This window comes from Gadus chalcogrammus, chromosome 3 (genome assembly GCF_026213295.1).
Source record: "Gadus chalcogrammus isolate NIFS_2021 chromosome 3, NIFS_Gcha_1.0, whole genome shotgun sequence".
NCBI classification, from domain to species: domain Eukaryota; kingdom Metazoa; phylum Chordata; class Actinopteri; order Gadiformes; family Gadidae; genus Gadus; species Gadus chalcogrammus.
This window is the reverse complement of record NC_079414.1, coordinates 26,744,397-26,756,865: the sequence shown is the minus strand read 5'-3', so window position 1 is coordinate 26,756,865 and position 12,469 is coordinate 26,744,397. Positions and strand designations below refer to the sequence as shown.

The following is a 12,469-nucleotide window of genomic DNA, read 5'->3' as shown; positions in this document are numbered from 1 at the left end:
CACGCACTCCGGTTCACCCACCAACACACACACTCAGACAGACGCGCACGGACTCACTCAGCCACGCTCGGACTCTCTCTCACTCGGTACTCTCACTCACTCGAACACTCTCTCACTCTCTCACTCTCTCACTCACTCACTCACTCACTCACTCACTCACTCACTCACTCACTCACTCACTCACTCACTCATTCACTCGGACTGACTGACTCACTCACTCGGACACACACACTCACTCACTCACATCACTCACTCACTCACTCACTCACTCACTCACTCACTCACTCACTCACTCACTCACTCACTCACTCACTCACTCACCCAATCACTCACTCACTCACTCACTCACTCACTCACTCACTCACTCACTCACTCACTCACTCACTCACTCACTCGGACTGACTCACTCACTCACTCACTTGAACACTCACTCACTCGAACACTCACTCACTCGAACACTCACTCACTCACTCACTCACTCACTCACTCACTCACTCACTCACTCACTCACTCACTCACTCACTCACATCACTCACTCACTCACTCACTCATTCACTCACTCACTCACTCACTCACTCACTCACTCTCATCCTCACACACTCAGACTCACTCTCTCACTCACTCACTCACTCACTCACTCACTCACTCACTCACTCACTCACTCACTCACTCACTCATTCACTCGGACTGACTGACTCACTCACTCGGACACACACACTCACTCACTCACTCACTCACTCACTCACTCACTCACTCACTCACTCACTCACTCACTCACTCACTCACTCACTCACTCGCTCACCGGCTCATGTCTAACGGACCGCCCCCTCTTGTTGCCATAGCGATCCCGGCCTTGCAGCCCATCGTCCACGACCTGTTCGTGCTGCGCGGCTCCAACAAGGCGGACGCGGGCAAGGAGCTGGAGACGCAGAAGGAGGTGGTGGTGTCCATGCTGCTGAGGCTCATCCAGTACCACCAGGTGGGGGGGGGCGCACGGCACACGCTCTGTCACACAGACGGGTCGGTGGGGGGGTGCACGGCACACGCTCTGTCACACGGACGGGTCGGTGGGGGGGTGCACGGCACACGCTCTGTCACACAGACGGGTCGGTGGGGGGGCGCACGGCACACGCTCTGTCACACAGACGGGTCGGTGGGGGGGCGCACGGCACACGCTCTGTTACACGGACGGGTCGGTGGGGGGGTGCACGGCACACGCTCTGTCACACAGACGGGTCGTGGGGGGGGCGGGATCACAGGGTACCTCACCATACTGATAACGGGGCGATACAGTGACTCGACGATATTCAATATATTTTTATTATTATTCAATCCGTTTTTCAGTTCCTTGTCTTTGGCTGGTGAACTTCCTGTTCAAGTTTCCCTCATTCATGTGTTGAGCGCCACCTGGAGGAGCGCGGAAATCTGTTAAGATTAAATTAGATTGATTAAAATGACGATATTTTCGGCGATATTTCCAGTCTAACTCTTCGTGAATGAAGCATAAAAATGCAAAAAATAGATTGACAGCGCCAGCGTATCGATTCTCGTATCGAAGTGTCTTTATCAGGTTGTTTCCGTCCGTTTCCGTCCGTTTTGATGTGTACTCTCTCCTGTGCCTCCCAGGTGTTGGAGATGTTCATCCTGGTCCTCCAGCAGTGTCACAAGGAGAACGAGGACAAGTGGAAGAGGCTGTCGCGGCAGATCGCCGACGTCATCCTGCCCATGATCGCCAAGCAGCAGGTGTGTGTGTGTGTGTGTGTGTGTGTGTGTGTGTGTGTCGAGGTCACGGTGACGGAGAACCGACTCGTTGTGCAGAACACGCGGGACTGAGCGGGTGAGCTGTGTGTCCCCAGATCCACCTGGACTCCCCCGAGGCTCTGGGCGTGCTCAACACCCTCTTCGAGACGGTGGCCCCCTCCTCCCTCCGGCCCGTCGACATGCTGCTGAAGAGCATGTTCACCACCCCCGCTACCATGGTAACGCCCCACCCAGCACCCAGGACGCACTCTGGCGTCGTTTACATTCAGACGATTTATCCAAAGCGACATACAATAAGTACAATTATCAGGAGAAAGGGAAACAACAATATATCTGTCGGTACAGTGAGGATGTTCATATAACCAAGTGCCAAGCACTAACCATCACTAGGTTAACCCATTCCCCGTATACAACAGACATAGCTAGGATAAGACGCTACACGATGCTAAGCACTGTTTTTTAAGTGGCAGGACGTACGAGATACAGTCTGTGTGTAAAAGGGGGGGGTTTTAGGGGAGTAAGGGGGGAGAAGGGGGAAGGCTTTGCAGCGTCCAGGTGAACTCTGAACAAGTGAGTCTTTTGATGGTTTTACCGTTCTCCTTATTTACAGATTTCCACTTCAAACACTTCTTTAATTGTCTAGCTTTCAGAATCGAAACTAGCTCAGGGTGACTGTGTTTTTAAAAAAAAAAACATTTTTTAATACCCCTGTGGTATCCAAGGTTCCCCCAGGGGTACGGGTACCCCCTCTTCAGCACCCCCGGTCTAACCCCCCCGCCCCCCCCCCCAGGCCTCGGTCTCCACGGTCCAGCTGTGGGTGTCCGGTATCCTGGCCGTGCTGCGGGTGCTGATCTCCCAGTCCACCGAGGACATCGTCCTGTCCCGCGTCCACGAGCTCTCCCTGTCCCCCGCGCTGCTGGGCTGCCCCACCATCCGGGCCCTCCATCAGCACGGGCCCCCCCAGCCCGGGGCCGTCCCCGCCGCCGCCGTCGCCCCCGGCAACCAGGAGGCGGGCGGGGAGGTGGCTGTGAGGGCCCAGCCCGAGGAGACGTTTGCCAGGTAACGCCCCCCCCCCCCCCCCCCCCCGGATATGATCGCTAATATGCTAATGAGATAAGAGGAGCGAGGTGCGAAAAAACAAATGGATTAACTGATATAAAAATAAGAAACCAACAGAACTGTATCTGTATGAACAACACACCTTTTCTCCCTGGCCTTTCCTCCCCTTTTGTGATATGTCGTTTATTTTATATGTTTTTATCTATGTCTATGTATGTGGTATGTGTTCCTTTATATGCCTCTTTGCACCATGTACGGCACTTTGACAAGTGAAAACTGTTTTTAAATGTGCCTTATAAATGAATTTCCTTTCATCCTCCTCCTCCTCCTCCTCCTCCCTCTTCTCCTCCTCCTCCTCCTCCTCCTCCTCCTCCTCCTCCCTCCTCCTCCTCCTCCTCCTCTCTTTCCTCTCCTCCTCCTCCCTCTCCTCCCCCCCCCCCCTTCCCCCCCCAGGTTCCTCCTCCAGCTGGTGGGGGTGCTGCTGGAGGACATCTCGTGCCGCCAGGTGAAGGTGGACATGACGGAGCAGCAGCACACCTTCTACTGCCAGCAGCTGGGCACCCTGCTCATGTGCCTCATCCACATCTTCAAGAGCGGTGAGAACGCGCACGCACACGCACACGCACACATATACACGCACATACAGTACATACACACGCACCACTCTGTGGACCAGCACGTCTGTAAAACACTATTTTGAAAGGATGTAAAACAAAATAATTCATATTTCTGTCAGTTACCTGCAAAAATATCATGTCTACCAGTACAATACTTACTCTCAAACTCCCAATGCTACGAAATATATCCTCAATCCGTCACATTCTCTCTCTCTCGCTCTCGCTCGCTCTCTCTCTCTTCCCCCCCCCCCCCCCCCAGGGATGTTCCGGCGCATCACGGCGGCGGCGTCCCGCCTCCTGAAGGGGGAGGGGCCCTGCGTGGGCGGGGAGGCGGGGGCCTTCTACTCGCTGGACGCCCTGAACGCCCGGGTCCAGGGCCTGACCACCACCCACCCCGCCCTGGTGCTGCTCTGGTGCCAGGTGCTGCTCATCATCAACTACACCAACTACTCCTGGTGGGCCGAGGTGCACCAGACCCCCAGGTACTGAGGGGGGGGGGGGGGGGGTGCTGAGGATGGTGGTACAAAGGGGGGGGGGAGAAGATGGTGGTGGTTGATGAAGAATATTTTATTTTTAGGACAGTTTCTCAGAGCACAGTATCTTTGTTCCCAACATATCCGTCAACACGTCTGCCACATTTGGTGCATTTATCACAAAATGAACGACTGCTCCACTACTACGAGTGGCCCTGTGTTTGAGGGGTGCTCATTAAGGTAACCCCCTCGCTGCTAAACCGCCGCCCCCCTGTCCCCTCTGGCCCCCAGGGGCCACAGCCTGTCCTGCACCAAGCTGCTCAGCCCCCACTCCTCCGGGGAGGGCGAGGACGAGAAGCCCGAGTGGCGTCTGGCCATGATCAACAGGGAGGTGGTCCGCAGGGGCGCGCTCGTCCTCTTCTGTGACTACGTGGTGAGACCCCCGGACCCCGTAGCGCACGTCAGCACAACAATCACTAGATGGTTCCTCGAATGATGATGGTGGTGATGATGATGATGAGACCACCCGTCTCTGTGGATGTGTGAACATTCATTATACCTTTCTTATCTACACGCACGCGTGTGTGTGTGTGCACACACAGACAGACAGACAGACAGACAGACAGACCTACACACACACACTCATTATTGAAATGAGGGTTATGCATGCAGTCCTCTTGTGTATAACTTAAGGTCTCTCTCCATCTGTTTGTGTGTGTGTGTGTGTGTGTGTCTCTCTCTGTGTGTGTGTGTGTGTGCGTGTCTCTGTGTGTGTGTCTCTCACTGTGTGTGTCTGTGTGTGTCTGTGTGTGTGTGCGTCTCTCTCTGTGTGTGTCTCTCTGCAGTGTCAGAACCTCCACGACTCTGAGCACCTCACCTGGCTGATCGTGAACCACGTCAGCGACCTCATCAGCCTGTCCCACGAGCCGCCGGTGCAGGACTTCATCAGCGCCGTGCACCGCAACTCGGCCGCCAGCGGCCTCTTCATCCAGGCCATCCAGTCGCGCTGCGACAACCTCTCCACGGTGAGCCGCACAGCCCCGCGTCTCTCATGGACCCACGATGAGCGTCTGAACACTCGGTCACTAATGTGCACCGAGGCGACCCAGAAACTAGACAACATACGCACGCTGGGCGTCACACCACTACCGCTTCATCTTTTTTGGCGCTATATATTTTCCTATCGATTCATTTTAGACCAAGGAACTTCAGCTTTAGTTTTCGACAGGAAATGGAATCTTATTGTCTTTGAAGCAAAACATCCATTTCTGTTCCTCATCAACTTCCCTACCTCGCCTCTCTCCACTCATACTGCCCCTCGCTCCTCTCCTCTCCTCTCATACCGTGTCTCTCCTCCTCTCCTCTTCCCTCCGCTCATACCGTGTCTCTCCTCCTCTCATACTGCTTCTCAATCCTCTCCTCCTCTCATACCGTGTTCCTCCTCCTCTCCTCTCATACTGCTTGTCTCTCTCCTCTCCTCTCATACCGTGTCTCTCCTCCTCTCATACTGCTTCTCTCTCCTCTCATCTCCTCTCGTACCGTGTCTCTCCTCTCCTCTCATACTGCTTGTCTCTCTCCTCTTCTCTCCTCTCATCTCTTCTCATACCGTGTCTCTCCTCTCCTCTCCTCTCATACTGCTTGTCTCTCTCCTCTTCTCTCCTCTTCCCTCCTCTCATCTCCTCTCGTACCGTGTCTCTCCTCTCCTCTCACACTGCTTGTCTCTTCTCCCATACCGCCTGTCTGTCCTCTCACACCCTGTGTCCCCCCCCCCCCCTCAGCCCACCATGCTGAAGAAGACCCTGCAGTGCCTGGAGGGGATCCACCTCAGCCAGTCGGGCTCCCTGCTGATGCTGTACGTGGACAAGCTGCTCAGCACGCCCTTCAGGGTGCTGGCCCGCATGGTCGACACGCTGGCCTGCCGCCGCGTCGAGATGCTGCTGGCAGAGACGCTGCAGGTGGGGGGGTGTGTGTGTGTGTATGTGTGTGTGCACATTTTTTATGTGTGTGTGTGTGTGTGTGCACATGTAATGTGCGTGTGTGCGTGCTCGCATGTTTTTGTGTTTGCGCCGTTGTGTTTGCACATGTTTTTCTGTGTCTGTGCGCACATTTATTTTTGTGTAGCCGTGTATTTTTGTGTCCGTTTTTGTGTGGGGTGTGTCGATGTTTTTTGTGTGGGTGTGCGGCGAGCGCATGTTACCGTGTGTATGTGAGAAACGTACGTGACGGAGGATATTGCCTGTTGATTAGATCGACTCGTGCCAATTGACTTGAGTTAGGGTTGGGTTGGGCTTCTTCTTCTTCTGTGTTCCACTGTGTTTAAACTAAAGCACTGAGCTCTCTCTGCCGTTCCCCCAACAGAACAGCATCGCCCAGCTGCCAACGGAGGAACTGGACCGGCTCCAGGACTACCTCCAGTCCAGCGGGCTGGCCCAGAGGTGGGTCTTCGTCTGTTGATGCATTGTTTGGCACCCGTACTGAGATTGCGGCGAACGCTGACCGTGGTCTGACTCCTCCCCTTCCTGTTGCAGGCACCAGAGGTTCTACTCTCTGCTGGACAGGTTCCGAGCCACTGTTGCCGAGGAGACCACTAGCCCCGCCCCCCCGGTGACGTCACACCCCCTGGACGGTGATCCGCCACCTGCCCCGGAACTGGTCGTCGCCGACAAGGTGATGTTTTGACTTTACACTAATGTGCGTTGCTAATGTGTTTCTATAGCAACGTTGGCTCCACGTTTAGAGTGGAATCAAATGTGAGCCTCTTCAGCCTCTTTGGTTGTTGGAAATGTCTCTCTGTACACCTATGTAGATATTCCATTACAAATCTCCCGTTTCCAGCTAGAACGGTCATTTACCACATGAACAATGTCTAGTCTGTGTTTCTGAAAAGAAACGGTGATTTCCTTTAGAAAATAGGGACATTTCCTAGTGACCCCAACGTTTTGAGCGGTAGTGTGTGTAGTGGTAACCGTTGGGCCCGTCCTCCAGGAGTGGTACGTGAACCTGGTGAAGTCCCAGTGCTGTCTGGCCGGGGACGGCTCGCTGCTGGAGACCACCGAGCTGCTCACCAAGCTGCCCGCCGCCGACCTCTCCAGCATCATGAGCTGCAAGGTGAGACAGCTGCCCCCTCCCCCCCATCACCCACCTCCACCCCCCCCATCACCGACCCTCCGAGGGTCTCGGCGTCATCCTCCCATGCATCCCATAATGAGTGTCGTCCGTTCCCCCCCCCAGGACTTCAACCTGAGCCTGCTCTGCCCCTCCCTGAGCGTGGGCAGGCAGCGGCTGGCCAGGGGTCAGGGGTCGTTGCTCATGGAGACGGCGCTGCAGGTCACCCTGGAGCAGCTGGCGGGCGTCACCCAGGCACTTCCTGTCCCCCACCAGTCCTTCCTGCCGCCCACCAGTCCGACCCAACCCGAGCCCTACTGGGACCAGTTGGCTGAAGTTTACGGTACGGATGAGTAGAGAGGGGGTAGGAGCGCGATGAAGTACAGTACAGTGTGACACCTTTGGTTGACTCGATCGGTCGTATTAACACTTGATGACCTGAATACTATAAAATAAAACCATCCTTCTGAGGATTATGTATAAAACATTTTATACATTCCATTTACACGCTTGAATACACAAGTACTACAACTTGGCCACTTAATAATTCATACTGTTTGTTCTGTTCTGTCATTATTTCAGCGTTTACTTTAGCATCTCTTTTGGTTTTCCTTCGCACTACTTTGTGTTTTTGTTGTATAGTTTTATATCCTGTCTTTTCCACTGAAGCTGTGCTGCATTTACAACCTCCCTAGAGGAGTTGCTATATCCGATTGTTGAGCCGGAGTGTAGCGCTACAGGTCAATGTTCCTTCACTGTTTTATTACTCTATCGTTTTTATTTTGCTATCTGTTCATGCCGACTCCTTCTAACTCCTTCCTCTGTTCTTAACCACCATCTCCTCTTTCTACCTGTTCTTCACCACCCTCTCTTCTCTGTCTACCTGTCCTTCACCACCCTCTCCTGTGGCTCCAGGCGAGCCAGGGTTCTTCCCCAGGGTGCTCTCGCTGTGCCGGGCGCTGTCCCAGTACCTGCTGAGTGTCAGCAGGCTGCCAGCCTCGCTGCACATCCCCGTCGACAAGGAGCACCTCATCACCGTCTTCACGGTCACGGCCACCGAGGTGAGAGGGACGACGCTGGTCGCGTAGACGCGCTCCTCCCCTTTTAAATGAACGTTCACATTGAGGGCATCTGGCATTTTATTTTATGGCAAAAAGGTGGAGCGTGGAATATCTTTCCAGTGAATCCCTCTAGCTTTGGGAGTAGTGGAGTTCTCCCCGAGTACATTCATATTCACATTTAGGGCACTTATCAGAAGCTTGTAACGAAAGCGACTAACAATGAGTACATTTTTGACAGAAGAAAGAGAAACGACAATATATGACTGTCGGTACAGTGAGGATGTTCATAGAACCAAGTGCCAAGCACTAACCATCACTAGGTTAACTCATTCCCCGTACACAACAGAGATAGCTAGAAGAAGATGTTACACAATGCTATGTACTATTTATGAGTGCCAGGATATACAACACACACTAAGTGTGTAAGGGGGGTAAGGAGGGAGGCTATGCAGAGTCCAGGTGAACTGTGAACAAGTGAGTCTTGAGTCAGGTACGATCTGAAAACTTTACAGCGAGAGAGAAGCGGAGGAACGATCAGGCTTAATCGATTCCCCGGTCAAATCAAAGAAGAGACGCCCGGATTAGTTAATCAGAAATAAGCCGGGGGCAGTCTCACACCGCATTTAGACAGAGCGCAGACTGGCAGCACATGTCCCCCACTAACATCTGACAGCTGTCGTCTCTAACCACTGTCACTCCATCACCATCCAGTAAACCGTACAGCACAACTAGGGCAGAGCGATTAAACCAATTCAAACCGACATCGCAATGTAGTATAACGCGATAAAATGTAATTCATATTTTTTTTGCTGAATGCTTCCAATGTTGTGTTGGTCAAACTACAGAATGATTTATTGCTTGTTTAGTGATTGATGCATAACAAAAAAAATAAAAAGAATCGCATGCTAAATCGCAATCGCAGTATTGGACGCAATAATCGCAATTGGATCATTTGCCCCGATCGTTGAGCCCCCCGCCCCACGCTGACCCCCTGTGTCTCCCCCCGGGGCAGCTGATGGCGTGGCGGCTGCTCCAGGACGCGCTGCCCATCAGCGTGGACCTCCAGTGGGGGCTGGCCGCCCTCTGCCTCGCCCTGCAGCAGCCCTGCGTGTGGAGCCGCCTGGCCAGCCCCGAGTACACCTCCCACACCTGCTCCCTGGTGCTCTGCCTGCGCCTCATCATCACCGCAGGTACCCGGGGGGGAGGGGGGCACCGGTTGGTTCATGGGCGTAACCGGTTGGTTTCTGGCGTTGTCTGCGTTGTGTTGTGATGAAGAGGCCCTGACCAGGATGTCTTTGGAGGCGATCTCCGTTTATTCTGACAAAGGTGTAAATAACAACCATATCCTCCGGTCAGCTCTTATTAAAGTGAGCTCCTCTCCCAAGGAGTACATTCAAAAGGGCATACGTTGCATTTAATACATTAAAACACAGAAAACGTACCTGACAAAGGTGTAAATAATAACAATATCCTCCGGTCAGCTCTTATTAACGTGAGCTACTACACAAACTAAATGACAGAAATATGTTAGCGTACTACACAATAAGTTTAAGCTAGCAGGTAAACTTATAAACGTAGTTTAACAGAGGCTAAAACATGGACATTTCTGTGACCACAGTGTCGCTCACCTCTCCCAAAGAGTACAACATCCAAAGGGGAGAGGCCAAAGTGTGAAGCACATTTATAGGGGGGACCCACGAAAGTGAACGTCGGGGTACAGAAACTGAGTCTCAAACGTTCCACATATGGACACAGGAGGCTGGACATGTCAGGTTATAACTATTAAAATAGATTTTGTGTAATTATAGTACTACATATTACTGCTGTATAATTGACTCTGTTACATCAGCACGTCGCCCGCATCTGTCAAATCAAGTCGATTCTATTTTATTTGTATGGCCCTTAGTCACAGGTCAAAGGGCTTAACAGGCCCTGTGTGTATGACACTGCCCCTGACCCTAGCCCCCACAGAGGGCAAGAATAACTCCCGTAATTAGCAAGGAAGGAAGACAGACAGACAGACAGAACATTGTAAATGGGGGAAGAGGCGCTGGCAGGTTTACCATAAGGAGGCTCCAGGCATCAATTCGCAGTCATCGCAAAACGCTACAACAGACAGAATAATGAATTACAAGGGAAAGTAATCTAGACACAGACGAGCATAAACAAACACGCATCCATAGAAACAGAAACGGGAACATTATCCTGATCAGGCAGACACTGACACACGTCATCCACGCATTCTGTATCATTCCTGACACCAGCATCGTTTCACACCGCGATGTTCCTAACTGTAGGAACATCGTACCTCCACAGACTGTAGAGGTATGATGGTCCTACAGTTAGGAACATCGTACCTCTACAGTCTGAGGAGTACGATGTTCCTAACTGTAGGACCATCGTACCTCCAGACTGTAGAGGTACGATGGTCCTAACTGTAGGAACATCGTACCTCCAGACTGTAGAGGTACGATGGTCCAAACTGTAGGAACATCGTACCTCCACAGACTGAGGAGTACGTTCAGCTCCCCTGATGACAGGGGGCAGACTATTCCATAGATAGGGTATCCCATCCTGTTGGGAGGCGGTCCCTAATGTTGGATCGCTTTGGGCCGTCCCGCACCCGCTGTGTCCCTCCAGTGGCGGTGAGTCCGGGCGACCAGCTGCTGCATCCAGAGAAGAAGAAGACCAGAGCGGAGCGGGAGGCGGAGGAGGACCAGCTGGACTCCGCCCCCCCGCCCGAGATCAGTGAGTAGAGCCGGCTGATGGGGAGGGCGGGGACGTCCCGGGAGGGTCGCGAACCCTCGCCGCTCTACAGGAATCCATACGAGACTGATGGAGCGGTGTGCTGTGAATGGTTTTAGGAAGTGCCACGGACGTTGTTTTGTATTTCTGCACACACACGCGTGCGACTGCCTGTCTCTCCTCTCATACTGCCTGTATCTCCTCATACTGTTTCTCTCTGTCGGGGCGGCATGTGGCTCAGGGGGTAGAGCGGGTTGGCTGGTAACGGGAAGGTTGCTAGTTTGATCCGCGGTGTGTGAGTGCGAGTGTCGAGGTGTCCCTGAGCGAGACGCCTCACCCTGACTGCTCCTGACCAGCTGGCTGTCGCCCTGCGGGGCTGACACCGCCGTCGGGGTGTGAATGTGTGGATGAATGGGTGAATGTGAGGCAGTGTTGTAAAGCGCTTTGAGTGGCCAAAGCGCTGAATAAATGCAGTCCATTCACCGTTGTTTTAACGGCGTTTGTGTTTCCGTTCAGACGTGTGCCAGCAGCAGGCGTGTGAGATCATGGCGGAGCTGGTGGAGGGCCTTCAGAGCGTCTTCGCTCTCGGTCACCATAGGAACACGGCCATCCCCGCCTTCTTCACGCCCACCCTGAGGAACATCATCATCAGTCTGTCCCGGCTGCCGCTGGTCAACAGCTACACCCGCGTGCCCCCGCTGGTGAGTGTCTGTCTGTCTGTCTGTCTGTCTGTCTGTCTGTCTGTCTGTCTGTCTGTGTACCCCCCGCTGGTGAGTGTCTGCCTGTCTGTGTCTGTCTCTCTTTTGTTTGTCTGTCTGTCTGTACCCCCCACTGGTGAGTGTCTGTCTGTCTGTCTGTCTGTACCCCTGTACCCCCCGCTGGTTAGTGTGTGTCCGTCTGTCTCTAACGTGTGTGGGCCCACCGTGACCAGGTGCTGCAGTTAGTTAAGCTCTACACTAGGAACAGAGAAGGAGTCTACTCCTTTATAAGAGGCAAGTGCTGCAAGCAGCGCTCAACTATTGTACTGCTTAAGTTTCTTTCTTTCTTTCTTTCTTTCTTTCTTTCTTTCTTTCTTTCTTTCTTTCTTTCTTTCTTTCTTTCTTTCTTTCTTTCTTATTCTCTACAAACTTTGGGACCCGTGTCCTTCCACAAGTTTTCACCTAGAGACCCCATTCCACTTTTAAAATGTTCGTATTAGCTTGGAATCGCGCCCCTTCCGTTCACATTTTTTTAATATTTGGAACTTTTCCAAATATTTGTAGACTTTCTATAATGGGGTCAATGTGAGGACGGCGGGGCCGTCTACCCGTCCTCTAAGGTCACTGAAGCACCATGACACCGGTTACAGTGTTAATGCGCGTGTGCTCCTCTGACTGGGTCTCCTCAGGTGTGGAAGCTGGGCTGGTCTCCGCGCCCCGGGGGCGAGTTCGGCACCACGCTGCCGGAGATCCCCCTGGACTTCCTGCAGGAGAAGGACGTCTTCAGGGAGTTCCTGTACCGCATCAACACCCTGGGTAAACACCGCGTAGCGTAGCGTAACGTAGTAATACGCAGTCCTCGTGGTGACGCACGGTGTCCATTGTTGTTCCTGGTGTGGATCCCTCTTGGGCTGATGGTATAGGCTAGAGTAGAAGCTTGAAAAAACCTG

At 53.1% G+C, this 12,469-nt stretch overlaps 1 protein-coding gene across 4 annotated transcripts in view; it reads left to right on the top strand.

Annotated features, from left to right (window-relative positions):
• Positions 1-12,469, top strand: part of htt (huntingtin) — a 50,435-nt gene that overhangs the window by 24,442 nt on the left and 13,524 nt on the right. For all 4 annotated transcript variants that reach the window (XM_056587039.1, XM_056587037.1, XM_056587038.1 and 1 more), the window contains exons 33-50: positions 843-979; positions 1,627-1,743; positions 1,857-1,979; positions 2,552-2,820; positions 3,274-3,416; positions 3,697-3,919; positions 4,202-4,343; positions 4,756-4,935; positions 5,689-5,865; positions 6,269-6,345; positions 6,439-6,577; positions 6,896-7,018; positions 7,142-7,358; positions 7,931-8,076; positions 9,089-9,266; positions 10,717-10,824; positions 11,338-11,522; positions 12,209-12,335. In XM_056587039.1, the coding sequence (XP_056443014.1) occupies positions 843-979; positions 1,627-1,743; positions 1,857-1,979; positions 2,552-2,820; positions 3,274-3,416; positions 3,697-3,919; positions 4,202-4,343; positions 4,756-4,935; positions 5,689-5,865; positions 6,269-6,345; positions 6,439-6,577; positions 6,896-7,018; positions 7,142-7,358; positions 7,931-8,076; positions 9,089-9,266; positions 10,717-10,824; positions 11,338-11,522; positions 12,209-12,335 (2,811 nt within the window). The remainder of the gene's footprint in view (positions 1-842; positions 980-1,626; positions 1,744-1,856; positions 1,980-2,551; positions 2,821-3,273; positions 3,417-3,696; positions 3,920-4,201; positions 4,344-4,755; positions 4,936-5,688; positions 5,866-6,268; positions 6,346-6,438; positions 6,578-6,895; positions 7,019-7,141; positions 7,359-7,930; positions 8,077-9,088; positions 9,267-10,716; positions 10,825-11,337; positions 11,523-12,208; positions 12,336-12,469) is intronic.